Raw genomic sequence first — 15,000 nt, forward strand, 5'->3', positions numbered from 1 at the left:
ACATGAACACAACCCATCACAAAAGACCATAAATATTCCAGTCAGCGACTGGCGGGAACCAGGCCGCGGTAGTAGTCTTCAGTTTCAGAGAGAGAGAGAGAGAGAGAGAGAGAGAGAGAGAGAATCATATCAACGTGGCTTCCTCGGAAATATTTTCTTGTGAAACGTAATATCAAAATCACGGGCACGTGAAGTGTTCATCCAAAAGAATTACCATGTGATCTTGCTCAGCACATGGTATAAGAGGCCATTCAAAATCAGCACTTACTTGTGTCTCTGAATGTGCGGCTATCTTTCAGGATCCGGGCTAGGAGGTCAACCTTTTGTCGGGCAGTGTCAAAGCGTGGAAATCTGAGGGGGGCCTTTGCCAATCTGCAAATAAAAGTAAAAAATAATAATAATAATGACAATGATTCAGTGCTAGCTTGTTTAAGCTAAATCAGGCAAAAGTTATTTAGCGGTTTACATCAGTAGTTATTTTTAGTCTGCAGAAAATACACCAAAATTCACATTTAGGTGTCAATATATCATCATCCACAGTAAAGTGGATTGTAATTGCATAGAACGCCAATGTCATAAAAGTATCGCTATCATACTATTCCCAGGTTGGGTCTATCTAGACGAAATAAGAGAGGAACCTTAAGTTAGAATATGTTTGCCGAAACACCAATGCTTCCTTCGATGGACAATATCAAAAGTATCACTGTTTAAAAAAAATTAAGCATTTTTATCTTGTAAGAAAAGTTTATGAAACGATGTAGAGTTCCAGAGAGAAGAACAGTGAGGTGAGGGCATATTTGAAAATGCTGGCTAATGAACTGGTTTCATACTCATACTCAGCTGATCATAGCATTTCCTGCCAAGCACGATCATTTTCTTCATAATGACGCCTACTCCATTTTGTACTAGGGAAGAGTAAATGAATTGCTGAAGAAAATGTTACCAGTTGCATACTTCACTATCTTTCAAAGAAATCATATTACTTCTGTAAAAATAAAAAACAAATAACAAAAAACTCTTCAGACCGCGTTGCAGAAATAAAAAGATTGGCTAGCACCAACAATATTTGCATTAACCAGATAATATCTTGAAGCTTGCGTCCTTAAAAAAGCCATGAAGATCACATGAATATTCCGTTGCTACTAAATTTTGGTTGCTGATTTTATATAAATCTTGATCCTATGGTGCCTAAAAAGGTTCTCTTCTACAACTCGCCACACCTCATACTCCTTATTTCTAGTCTTACATACAGTTCTATCTACTTTACAGCATTAATGCTTTTTCACAAGCATTTCCCTCACTAATACTTGGTACACGGCATACAGTAGTTATTTGATTTTGATGTGTTTTTTTACTTACGACATGGCGGGTCTATCTTTTGGTTCTAACTAAGAATAATCATCAAATAACAAGCTGTCAATGCCATAATGTAAGGCAATAGAGTATCGCAGTGTGAAATGGCCAGAATGTGAAATGGCCAAAAAATCGTTAAGAGAGGAAAGTTAGCATTGTGACCCATATATATAGATTAAGAAAAATACAGATTTAGAAAATAACATGTGAAAAATACTTGTTGATCATCAAAAGAATTAAGTGACAACGAAGCAAAGTTAAGTACATCTCAGTTTTACCAGACCACCGAGCTGATCAACAGCTCTCCAAGGGCTGGTCCGAACGACTAGGTTTATTTGTTTTTTACGTGGCTAAGAACCAATTGGTTTCTTAGCAACGGGACCTACAGCTTAATATGGGATCCGAACCACTTTACATCGAGATACGAATTTCTAATCACCAGAAATAAATTCTTTTGATTCCTCAATGTGCGGCCGCGAGAAGCGAACTCGGCTTACCAGATTGTAGTCGAGCACGGAACCCACTCGACAACTAAGCAGCATATTTTATATAACAGTGAATAAATATTTTTCTTAATCAAATTATATGGATCTGAATGCTAACTTCCCCATAATAACAATTTCATGGGCGATTCAAATCCGGGCCTCTTGATTCTTACGGAACGAAAGCAGCCAGGTGTCCCAGCACGTGACCCGTGACGTCACGGCTACGGTCTTCTGTGGTAGTTCGTTAAAATTTGCTTGATAACCAAACACTTACAGTTCTCCCCATCACATCATCCCATTCTCTAAATCTGAATCGGTACTGCATTGGCTCTTTGGCCTGGGTGTTAGTGTAAATTACTTCTTCACTTACAGGAATTTACAGGAGATGGCCGACAACCGATAGCAGCTGTTTTACGTTGCAACTTGCCCTGCTCTTGCAGACGATCTTGGTATGGCATTTACAATGATCAAGTGTTTGCTTGATTTTTCTTCGTCTGATCTACTCTGGCAGTATTATAAGCATGCTCCTGTCACAAAGAAGGAAGACTTGGGAATTTTGTGCTTTCTAGTGGAAAGTCAAAATAAACAGGGAAGAAATGCGCCAAAGTTCCTTCGGTGCAATTGAGTTTTCTGTAATGTTGTATGAGCCGCGGCCTGTGAAACTTTCAGCCACAGCCCCGTGGTTGCCTATCTTATAGGGTTACCAGACGCACGACCATGGCTAACTTTAACATTGAATAAATAAATAACACTGTTAAGGTTAGAGGGTTGCAATTTGGTATGTTTCATGATTGGAGAGTAGATTATCAATATACCAATTGGCAGCCCTCTAGCCTCTGCGGGACAGACGACAGGCAGACAAAGCCATCTCGATAGTTTGTTTGTTTTTTGTTTTTTATACTTTTTTTTACAAAAAAAAATAAAAAGTAGTAATAATTTACAAACATTATATAAATAATAAAACTCTACACAATCTACATTAAGTGTCTGCAAGTTGATAGCCACAGAACAGAATTATGTTGAACATTCACTTCATTTCTCTCCCATTCCCTCTCCTTTCAATCATGAAGTGTCTTTTTCATTCTGATTCCCTGTGTTCTAAACCCCTCTTTTCATTCTATTTCCCCATGTCTTAAACGCCTCATTTAATTCTGTGTCTTAAACCCCATTTTTCATTCCGATTCTCTATGTCATAAATCCCACTTTTCATTCTTATTTCCTATGTCGTTAATCCCTCTTTTCATTCTTATTCCCACTTTTCATTCTCATTTCCCATGTCGTTAATCCCTCTTTTCATTCTTATTCCCTATGTCGTAAATACCTCTTTTTATTCTTATTCTCTATGCCGTAAATCCTTCTTTTCATTCCGATTCCCTATGTCATAAATCCTTCTTTTCATTCCGATTCCCTATGTCGTAAATCCCTCTTTTTATTCCGATTCCCTATTTCGTAAATCCTTCTTTTCCTTCCGATTCCTTATGTCGTAAATCCCTCTTTTTGTTCTTATTCCCTATGGCGTAAAATCTTTTTTTTCATTCCGATTCCTTATTTCGTAAATCCCTCTTTTCATTCCCATTCCCCATGTCTTAAACACGTCTTTTCATTTTACTTTTCTTTCAGATCAAGCAGCACAAACCAAAATTGTCTCTGAAGTATAAAAAAAAACAAAAAAAACATGAAGACTGACAATCTTATCGTCTATCCTGATCAATACAGACTGTTTAGTAAAATGAAAGATGGAATGTATAACGCTTAGTATTTACTCTCGAAGTATATCTTAGTTTTACCAGACCACTGAGCTGATTAACAGCTCTCCTAGGCCTGGCCCGAAGGATTAGATATTTTTACGTGCCTATGAACCAATTGGTCACCTTGCGATGGGAACTACAGCTTATTGTGGGATCCGAACCACACTATATCGAGAAATGAATTTCTATCATAGGAAATAAATTCCTCTGATTACTTCGGACCACCGGACTGGCAGCCGAGCTCGAAAACCACTCATCCAGTGAGAAGCTTTTTACTCTCGAAAAAAAGCAACAGCATCATGCATTATTTTTAATGCCGATGCCTTCAAGTCAGTATTCCAAAGAAGTCTTGGTTATTCGAGGTAAGTCTTTGTGTTTGAGACAACAACATAAAGGATATATACTAGAAACTGTGATAAAGTGAAATGGCACCAAAAATACTTATCCTATACTTTATCAATGATAATTCACCCACACAAACAACATATAAAATGAAAATTTGAATAGTTGAATAGTGATGAAGTGTCAACTTATCTTTTTATCATATTACTGCCTTGCTTTAAGTAGTTCACCAGCCTAAAATATATTTAGAAAACGGTAAAAATTAACATCTAACAAAATCCTCCGTGAAGATTGATAGCTGCCCGAATATCCCGATTACCTTTGTACCCATTTCCTCCTGGGTGTTTTATATACCCCTTTCACGGTCTCGCTTCAAGAATTGTTGGCAAGTTTCCTCTCCCACAATCAGCACTTGACTCAGGAACACAACGAATAGACGGCGAAGCAGGGAATGTTATATGACTTCTCTTTCAAAGCAGGCTTCTATTGACATGGATGTGGACTGAGTTCATAAAAGTATTTATTCGAACAATATATTTTAGTTTTTTAGTTGCATTATATATCATTCGATACCAAATAAGTTACTTCCAGTATGTCATCTCTAAAACTAGTCGTCTTCTCGTCCTTTCTTTGTTTTATGTGTCCAAAAGTTTAGCAAGGAAATCGTCCCATTATCTCTCAATAATTTCATCTGTACCACAAAGGTTTCAGGGCATGAAGACTTAAAATTCTTGAATCTTATCCAACATTTACTTTTGTAATCTCGTTTCCTAGATCCCACGCTAGTTTGCAGCCTAAGAGCCTAAGCCTTTGAAGTTTCTGTGGGCACAGCACAGTGACCGAGATCGTTCATTAGCCAGAACTACCAGAACGTATTGAACATCACTAAACTGAGACCATTCAGTATACGATGCATGATAGTTCAATGCTACTATGACGAAATATTAAAGATGTCTAAAACCAAGCCATGTTCTCTGATAAGTTAGTCTTGAGATTTGGATATACTAACTATTGCAGTAGGAAAGTCATTAGAATTTACTCAATACTTAACTTTACCAGCCATTACCGCAACATCCTTTGGAATCAACTAAACTAATTTTACCCGATATCTTCCAGAAATTTCATTATACAAAAATTTCTTCTTTCTGCTCCTGCAGGTGAGAAGTTGTTGGATTCACTGACGCTGTTGACACTGAAACAACAGCACGATAGTGCTCCATACAACAATTAAATAATTATTCTTTTTCGTAAATTGAGACTAGACTTTACGGGGAAAAAAATCGCCTTCCCGAGAGCAGAGTAAAAATAAATTTTCTTTTGGGACTCTAATATTAGAGATTATGCCAGAACTTTAACAGGAGGAAAAAGTCAATCAATTTCCATTTAGCTTTGAGAATGATTTTGTTAGAAGCTACTTCAAAACAATCGTTGAAGAATAGATACCTTTTATTCTAGGCAAGTTGATAAACCACGAGACAGACTTCTTGAGAAAACCTCGTATTCTTCCTTATGCAGTCTTTGTCAATAATGTAACAATGTTCATCATAGAAAAGGTTAATTCTAAACTAGATTCCCAAATAATATATTCGTAATGCCGGTCAAGTAACAAATGCAACTCTACCTTGATTAGTACCTTTAAAGCTTTTATTTCTGCATTCATGGTTTTAGACAAAACGTGAAAGAAGCATAAGAAGGCAAGGGAATACAAACGGACTGCCTACAAGCTAGAAAATGAGATAGTGTCCATTAGGGAGAGGAAAAAATCATAGTCTAGAATTAAGAGAGTATTTAAATCCAAAGATTTCAATTTAAAAGAAGAGTGACAGTAGATATAAAACTTTACCCTCCTTAAGTTTAAAATTGTTCAGTATATTATGGCCTTTGTACTTGTACTGGATGTCACAATTTGATCAAGATAATGCACTAATGTCTTTATAAAACCCACAGCGCGATCTACAGAAGTCCGTTCTGACAGATGACTGAAATAAGATCGAGAAGTAAACTTACTTTTAAACCTCGATTCCTAATTTCATCATATTAGCTGCTACATAAACCAATCACAGGAAGCTGCTGAAAATAGCTCCACTCAGAAGTGCTTTTGAAAGGATTTTCATATGTCCGAAGAGAATGATATATTAAAAACGTCATAACTAATAATGCAATGGGAAACACACACTTCTGCCATTTAATTTCAAAGTCATTAGGAAACTCATTCAACTGCCATGATCGCATTCAGGACTTCCAATAGCTTTTACGCGACCGGAAGGACTTCAATATTCCTTCCAACGAATTCGAATTCTGAGAAAATTGAGACCCGCTTTTCCGCCCAATTTCCGCACTGAAGGAAAGCTATGCTTTGAATCAACATGCTTTGTATAAATCATCATTGTTCAAACATGAGGTATCCTCGCCATTCATACTAGTCCCTCGCTGGACGAGTGGGTTACGTACTCGACTACCGATCTTATGGTCCCGATTCGATTCTCCGCTCCCCCAACGCGGAATCCGAGGAATTTATTTCTGATGATAGAAATTCATTTCTCGATGTGGTTCGGGTCCCACAATAAGCTGTAGGTCCCTTGCTAAGTAACTAATTGGTTCCTACCCACGTAAAAATATCTAATACTTCAAGCCAGCCCTAGGAGAGCTGTTAATCAGCCCAATTGTCTGGTAAAACTAAAATATACTTTTCCCTCCGTTCATAAATATGAGTGTGCATTTATAATCTGGCCTGTTCCTCTGAAAGAAAAAAAAGTGTTTACAATTATGAACATTCTTTTTCAGATTTAAAGGCATTAACGTCCTGGATAAATTTCGAAGAAAAGATCTTATATATATGCAGCAAATGGACGAAGTCGAGGAAAGCTGTTTATTTTGTCCTCGATTTGCATCAATTACAAACTAACAGAAACAAGTGACACCGTTCTCTATCCTGTTTTCATTTTTCCAGTTCAAAAATATCTCCTAGAGCGAAAATTGGCTTAGCCTTCAGTTTCACAATGATAATATGTGATAAATATAACAATGTCAGTGACATTAATCAAAGTTAACTAATACAGAAATCGATTCTACAGGTAAAAGAAACATACATAGTAATGGATCAAGAAATAGAATGTTAACATGTACTATTTTTGGTGTCGATCTTAACATACAATTAACAAGAGAGGACAGCAAGTATGAATAGCTCCTGCTAAGGCAAGTATTACTTTAACCACGTTTAGCAGTATAGCTTTCGTGATATTAATAGTTTCAGCTATCACGCTAACTTCCTTTCATTTTATCGTACGGTCTAAACACAAATATTGTGACAAGATAATGGCGGTTACATGCACAATATACTCATGAATTAAAAAACAAAACACACACACGCCAAAACTTAAGAGGCATTAGAAGAAAAAAGATTAAACAAAAATCCCAATACTAGAACACAAAATCTTTCCATGTATTTAAGATGAACTTCATTATAAAATCTTTTACTTCTAAAAGTAAGAGCCAATTGTTAAAAGTAAACATGAATCGCCTGCAAAGCTCGGGATATTTACTGAGCTCCTTTTCCTTTCTATCTGACGACCTTTCAAGGAGGGAGCGACACTGACGTCACAAGAACTTGCATAAAAGAAACCGTTTTTATTCGACGCTATTTGCGAATGAATAAGCGCTACGTGCCAACAACACTCCTCACGTGTTTACCTAAAAACAATGCAAAATAGGTTATATACATATATTGCAAATATTGCAATGTTGAGTTGGATGTCGGGAGTAACAAGGGAAGATAGGATTAGAAAATAAGAGGGTCGACAAAGGTAGTTGAAATGTCGAAGAAAATACAGGAGAGAGGCTTCGATGGTATGGACACCTGTTACGTAGAGAGGAACATCATGTTGGAAGATATACGATGGAAATGGAAGTGCGGGGTAGAAGGAAGAAGGGAACACCAAGAAAGAGATGGCGTGATTGTTTAGGGGAATATATGGCATTATAAGGTATTAATGCGAACGATATACAGGACGAAAATCGATGGAGACGACTCATTCACAACGGCGACCCCATAAAAAAAAGGAGTAAAGCTGGAAAAAAGAAGAAGCTGTTTACTCTTAAAATTAACCCCCAAGTCTATCAGAATGTGTTTTTATGTCATTATCGTCAACGCTCATCATCAATGTATTGCACAGAATCAGTTACGTTGCTCTTTACTTCCCACAAAAGCAATGCGTATGAGGTTCACTGCGTCTTGTTGCGCTCTCTATCAATGGAGATGTATAATCTATGTAGGAAGGTACTTTTGTGCTTAAGCATGGTAGACAAAAATATTCTACTGCAGCTTTTCGAAGATACACCATTTCTTGACATCCAAAAACGACAAACTAAACCAGCTCAGGTGGAGCCATTAATAATTCCAAAAAAAAAATGATAAGCAACACGATGAAGTAAAATATTAAAATACTATATGTCAAAAACAACATATAACACATCCAGTACAAAATCTAAAATACATAAAAATTCACTGTTTCTCTAATCTTTGAATTTTCGTAGATATAGGGTTTTCATCCAGTCTTCTCAAGACTTCGTCTAAATATTACTTTAAAATTAAAAGAAGGCTTTAAATTACAGGATGCTTTATATGCAAATATTGTGTGTCTGTGTGTATAAGAGAGAGAGAGAAATTCCTATTAAAAGTTTTGATTTCTCGAAGCCTCATTCACGGAGTCAAACAGCGAATCAAGAGAAGTTCACCATCAGCAGCAGCAGCAACAGAGAGAGAGAGAGAGAGAGCGAGAAGATGAGAGAGGAGGAGAGCGGAGAGAGAGAGAGAGAGAGAGAAGAGAGAGAGAGGAGTCTTCATTACAACGAGTTAAACAATATTATCAATGCTACAGATAAAGGGGTCTGCACAATGTAGCAAAATTCTATAAAAGACTATTGAAACGAAAGACTATGTAACTATGTAATAACTTCGAAAATAATCAGAATTCATGTGGCATAAGGACAATTATCTATCATTATCTTCCATTCATCCTAATGAGATTCCAGAAAATCATTCATCATCGGCAATTAATTACAAGATTCGAAAGTCACAATTATATCATTATATAGTATGTAATCATGTAATTATATATTATTTAATTATTAATTGACAGCCTTCGATAAAGGAGAGAAACTGAACTACTTTATTTCAATAAGCATGGAAAATCTTTCCAAATACTTCAACTAGAAGCTGCACTCGATGTCCGAGCAACCTTAATCCATTCCATTTTTCGTGAACTCTTTCACTGCTAATTCTCTCTCTCTCTCTCTCTCTCTCTCTCTCTCTCTCTCTCTCTGTTTTTCAAAAGGTATCCTGCCTGAGTTGACAGTATTCTGCATAATTTAGGAATGCAATCAACCAAGCGTAACCTTTAAAAACTTGTATATAAATACAACCAGCATGTTAAAATTATTTCTAAATTTTCAGAATAATCAACTTTCAAATAACATTCCCCCCAACAGTGCCAATCTTTCTCACTTTACTTGTACAGCCTATACTACATCACACACACACACACACACACACAAACTATTATGATTTGTTAGGATGCTGCTTCAAATGCGCATTGTAAGAACTGAGCAAGTCAGACTGTCTGATTATAGCATTATACTCAACATGCAGTTTTATCTTTTTTTTCTTTCTTTTTTTTTATGTCCATAAACACAGCGTGCCAAAAAGTCAAGAAAACTACAAAGTCTTACAGTCTGCCCACACTGTCAAACTTGTATGAAAGATTTTGAGTCAGTAAAGGGCAGTTTTTCATCTTTGTATATTACTATACAACAGCATGGAAGCCGTCCTATAAAATTGCAGACATTTACGGGCTACTGCCAACTCTCATCCACAAAAATTGGCATGATTTGTAAATTGTCCTCCTCCTGATCTAAATTTCCATTCATTCCCTTTGTATTAAAAAAAACAATTACAATTGGATACACTGTATCAACATTTCAGGGACATGCTAAATAATATATAGTTTCTCTCGTGACCATGACGGGCTGAACTTTCAATCACAATTCTTTCATAACCCTTCACTAAGTCCATGTATGCCACATACTTCTTTTTCCTTTAACCACCAGCTTACTCGGGCGGCGTGCTAAAATTCACGGTTAATTAGCATGTTGTTTCACCAACGACAATGAAAATAAATACGCTGTATTTTATTAGAAATAATTGTTCTGTGCTGTTCAACATGCACATCATTTATTTTTTTTTACATTTTCATTCTAAAAAAACAAATCATAAATATCTTATCCTAAAATTACGTATCATTAACTCAACGAAACACCTTTTTCAGGCACATTTTAGTTTTTCGCTCGGGTTTTCCTACCGCCCCCCCCCGCCCCATAACAACAATAAAAACAGTAGTTTGTAGGCTTACTCCCGGAGTCAGCGAAAATTTCTCACATTTATCACTTCTTGGCTAAAAAACGAAGACTGGTCTTCCCACAGCGCTCTGCCCAACCATTTTCCCATAAATTCTACCTCTTCTCATTTATATATATATATATATTATATAATATATAAGTATATATATAATATATATATACACATATATATATATATGTATATATATATATATATATATATATATATATAGTATATATATATGTCTTAACCACCCTTTTATTAAAACTACACAAATTGGAAACCCTTACCTGTTGTCAGTGGTGCCTTCTGTCTGCAAACATGTCATTAGGCTATTAAGATCATGTAAGTACAAAAATATACTATTTATTACCCAAAGCAGATGAATATAGAATAGAAACTAAATGATTAATAAGTCATAGTGATGAAAACTCAAGTCTGCCCATAAAGAAAACTAGTAAGTTATCATTCTACCCTACCTCCTGACTAAGAATTCACTCCCAGACACAGAATGTCAATAGGTTCATTGTATTGGTCAGATTAGAGAAACCCCCCGCTATAATACCATGGAATAGAACCCATCTGTAATAAGATAATAATGGATAAAAGATACACTTCACACATCACTCTTTTCAAAGTAATCCTTAAGTAAAGAATGTATTTCACACTTCTCTCTCTTTTCAAAGGTAACGGTTTTCTACGTCTTGCAAAATATGTACCATACCTTTAAGATGGGGTTTCTCTCCCGACACCTGGCGTGTACCAAACTGACCTCTTTCTTCTCACCAAAACGGAATGTGGCTCTCACAAGTGGCCTGGTTGATTAGACTTGTAACATCCGTACAAACGAATGTACATGCTTGACACACCCCAAGCTGTCTTGGCGACAAGACAAGCAGTCTCCCAATTAAAATGCTTGCGTATCAAATTCCTTCACTCAAGAAAGCTGCCCCTACAGCTCAGTCTGTCTCCAAGCAAGACATGATATGTAATTCACTAACATTAAACACTTGTAAGATATGTATGTGTATATATATATATATATATATATATATATATATATATATATATATATATATATATATACATATATTAAAGGAATAAATTGATGTGTTAGTGAATTACGTGATGTCAGCTTTTCTGGCTTGGAGACAGAGAGCACCTAGAGATAGCCTTCTTGGAAACGAAGGAATTTGATGAGTGTGCATTGTTGGGCTGATGGCTGTTTGAACTGTTGCCATGGGCGATCTTAGGGTGTGGCGGATGTGTACATCCGTTTGTGCGTGCGTGATAGGTCCAGCCGCTCGAGACACTCAAGAATAAGCACACATTCCTTAGAGATAGGGAGGAAGGTGGTTCAGAGGACATCAGGTGCTGAGGCAAGACCCATCAAAGGTATGGCACATATTTAAATGAATTAGAAACAGTTGCCTTTGAAAAGAGAGAAGTATGAAATGTGTACATTTATATAACATTGTGTGGTGGGGAATATAATGGATATGTCTCTTTGTTTCAGATGGGTTCCATGTCATTATTCTAGAAACGGAATTCTCTAAGTTTGACTGTCACAATGTAGAGGTTGACAATTTGAGACTTTGGGGTGATTACTTAGACTAATCCAGGAGAGTGGAGTGATAATTTACAGTTCTTGTGGGTCAGACTTGGTTTTTTAAATATGACTTATTAATCGCTTTGTTCAATTTTATGTTCATCTGGTTTGGGAAATAAATAGCATATTTTTGTATTAATGTGAACTCATTAGCCCAGTTTGACAATGCTTGCAGAGAGAGGCCGGCCGCTACTGACAGGTAAGAGTTGTCATTTGTGTAGTTTTGATGGGGGTGGGGAAGATATATATATATATATATATATATCTTTATATATATATATATATATATATATATATATATATATTATATATATAAACACTCGGTCATACCGGAGGAAGCGGCAGGGTTGTTAGTATGGGTATTTATTGTTGGCTTGTCAGTTAGACTTGGCAAACATGTAGTTAGTTGAAGCGTGTTATAGTACCAGACAGCCGAGTTCAGTAAAGGTGACAGTACTTTTAAAGCTTCATGGAGAATACGAGTCAACCGAAGTTGTCATTTAATAATTTGAAGTGTCATTGCGTAGGCTGGAGATTTCCCCTCCCCCTTCCCCCCATACGTAGCTAGATCATCTTCTCGTCATAATAATTGAATAGGTTGGATTAACGGCGATTACCTTTTGTCAAAATCGATTTAATCAAGCCAGTTGCTTTTAGTTAATCATGGAAATTACGTTAAGAGATTAAGAGATTTCTAATAGGGCATTTTTCATGGGCATTTTTTCATAGAATGAAATGTCGGATATTTATTACACTGGAAATATAGTTATAAAAAGGTTGAGTGATGATATAAATACTTTAATGTGATATATATATATATATATATATATATATATATATATATATATATATATATATATATATATATATATATATATATATATATATATATATATACATACATTATATATATATATATATATATATATATATATATATATATATATATATGTATATATATATATATATATATATATATATATATATATATATATATATATATATATATATATATATATATATATATAATACAGTAACATTCTCGTAGAAGTGGTTAAAGAGCAAGAAAACTGTTATGAGCAACGAGGATTAAGAGAGTTTCATTTATGTCAACACCATGTAAAATTAAAGAAAAAAAGTTACTTGCATTAGTAACGACCCCCATTATCCGCTGAATGCATTGCACCCTGTCTACTCGAGAAATCAAGGATGCTTTCAAATCAAGCATAGCAGCAAAATATTTCAGAATAGTTTATGCTACGATATGAGGAGCAAGGAAATGCCTGTTCACTTAAACAAGCTGTCAAAACAGCGGCTGATAACATTCGTTCTTTCATTTCTATTCTATCAAACGACACTCTGACTATACTAATAGCATCCGGAATGGAATCATACTTCTCAGCTGCAATATTCATAGATGGAATATTAAGAATCAAATTAGCAACACTGTGGACAAGAGCCACATATACCAAATCACTTACCTCTTACAATAAACAAACGTTCACTGATTTGTCTGGCATGAGTTTCGCTAAACCTTCATGGAGCATCGACAGGCAAAACAATATACCTCTGGCTATTGTTGCGCATTCATGCTATTAATAGTCCGACAGCAATTGATAATTGAAATACCTTAGACGCTTACAAGGAAGACATAAATTGACAACTGAAGTGGCTCGTAGTGGATGTCGAATGGAAGGCAAATGAGGGGACACACTCACATTGCGATTCCACTGTTAATCTATAGCGACAAGTAACACTCAGGTGGCCATCACAAACAATGGTGCCATTTACCAACAATACAAAGCAAACGGCCCCCTCCCCTCCCCCCTCTCCCAATAACCACTACCAACACCAACAGGTGCCAATTATACACGTATGTGAACTGTTCAGGACACCTTCATTCCTCGACATCAATATACTTGAAGATTTCGAAAATAATTTCTAGAGTATTGAAGGGCAAACATAAGGTTATGCCACTTTCGATTTTAATATCGAATATGAAACTGACTTTTACTGGGAAGTATGACAAAAAAGGTTGCAGTTTCCAGTCGTTATAAAAATGGGAATTGGATGAGCGCTGGACACATAACGATGAAGATTTATAAAGAAGACGTTTCGATGAAGGTTTAAAGCCAGGGGTTCTCAAAGTGGTCGATAACGACCACTAGGGGGTCTATGAATAGTCAGGGAGTCAAAAGGGGGTCGATGAGTAACTAACGTGTCGGAGAATTAAGTTACAAATAATCGTACATCTAAAGTTCCAAACATATTTTCTTACTAGGTGTTATTTTTTCTTTATCATACTGAAGGTCATGTACTAAACTAATACTACTCAAATTGATTCAGACAGTTGTTTTTTTATTATTATTAAATGTTAGTCTAGGGGGTCGATAGAAAATTTGAAACTTCATAAGGGGTCGTGGAGTTAAAAAGTTTGAGAACCCCTGGGACTCGCTTTACACAGTAGAGGCGGAAGGCCGCATCATTCATTACCTGTAGCCAGGTCCAGAGACACACGCCGTCCCGAGATTTCCCGTCGAGAGCTCCGACGCCTCCTGGAGCACCTTCTCCCGTTTCTCAACGCTATCCTGAAAAGAAATGGGAAAAATCATGATCAGTGTCACCCTTCAAGCTATGCATTATCATGCCAACGTTTTCACCCTGACAATTGGTCCCCTTCCGTTCCAACACCACACAATACTATATATATATATATATATATATATATATATATATATATATATATATATATATATATATATAAATATATATATATATATATATATATATATATATATATATAATATATATATATATATATATATCAGTGCAAGGGAAACCAATTAATTCCAACACATTTCTTCATTTCCGACGTTTCGTAATAATTTCTTTATTACATCATCAGGGATCTGTTGAATAATGAATAAATTACTAAAACAGTTACTGTAGAAACTTAAAATTTCATAAGAAAATTAAAATGCAATACATTACAGATAAAATAAACATACACACACAAAAGAACCAAAGGCCGCTGACCAACCTTATGTGGAGAGAGCAAAAGACAGAATG

At 35.8% G+C, this 15,000-nt stretch overlaps 1 protein-coding gene across 4 annotated transcripts in view; it reads right to left on the reverse strand.

Annotated features, from left to right (window-relative positions):
- Window positions 1-15,000, reverse strand: part of LOC135221901 (probable G-protein coupled receptor CG31760) — a 979,933-nt gene that overhangs the window by 287,857 nt on the left and 677,076 nt on the right. For all 4 annotated transcript variants that reach the window (XM_064259885.1, XM_064259884.1, XM_064259882.1 and 1 more), the window contains 2 exons: window positions 14,425-14,519; window positions 269-372 (listed from right to left, as the gene is read on the reverse strand). In XM_064259885.1, coding sequence (XP_064115955.1) covers window positions 269-372; window positions 14,425-14,519 — 199 coding nt within the window. The remainder of the gene's footprint in view (window positions 1-268; window positions 373-14,424; window positions 14,520-15,000) is intronic.

Source organism: Macrobrachium nipponense, chromosome 3, assembly GCF_015104395.2.
Source record: "Macrobrachium nipponense isolate FS-2020 chromosome 3, ASM1510439v2, whole genome shotgun sequence".
NCBI classification, from domain to species: Eukaryota; Metazoa; Arthropoda; class Malacostraca; order Decapoda; family Palaemonidae; genus Macrobrachium; species Macrobrachium nipponense.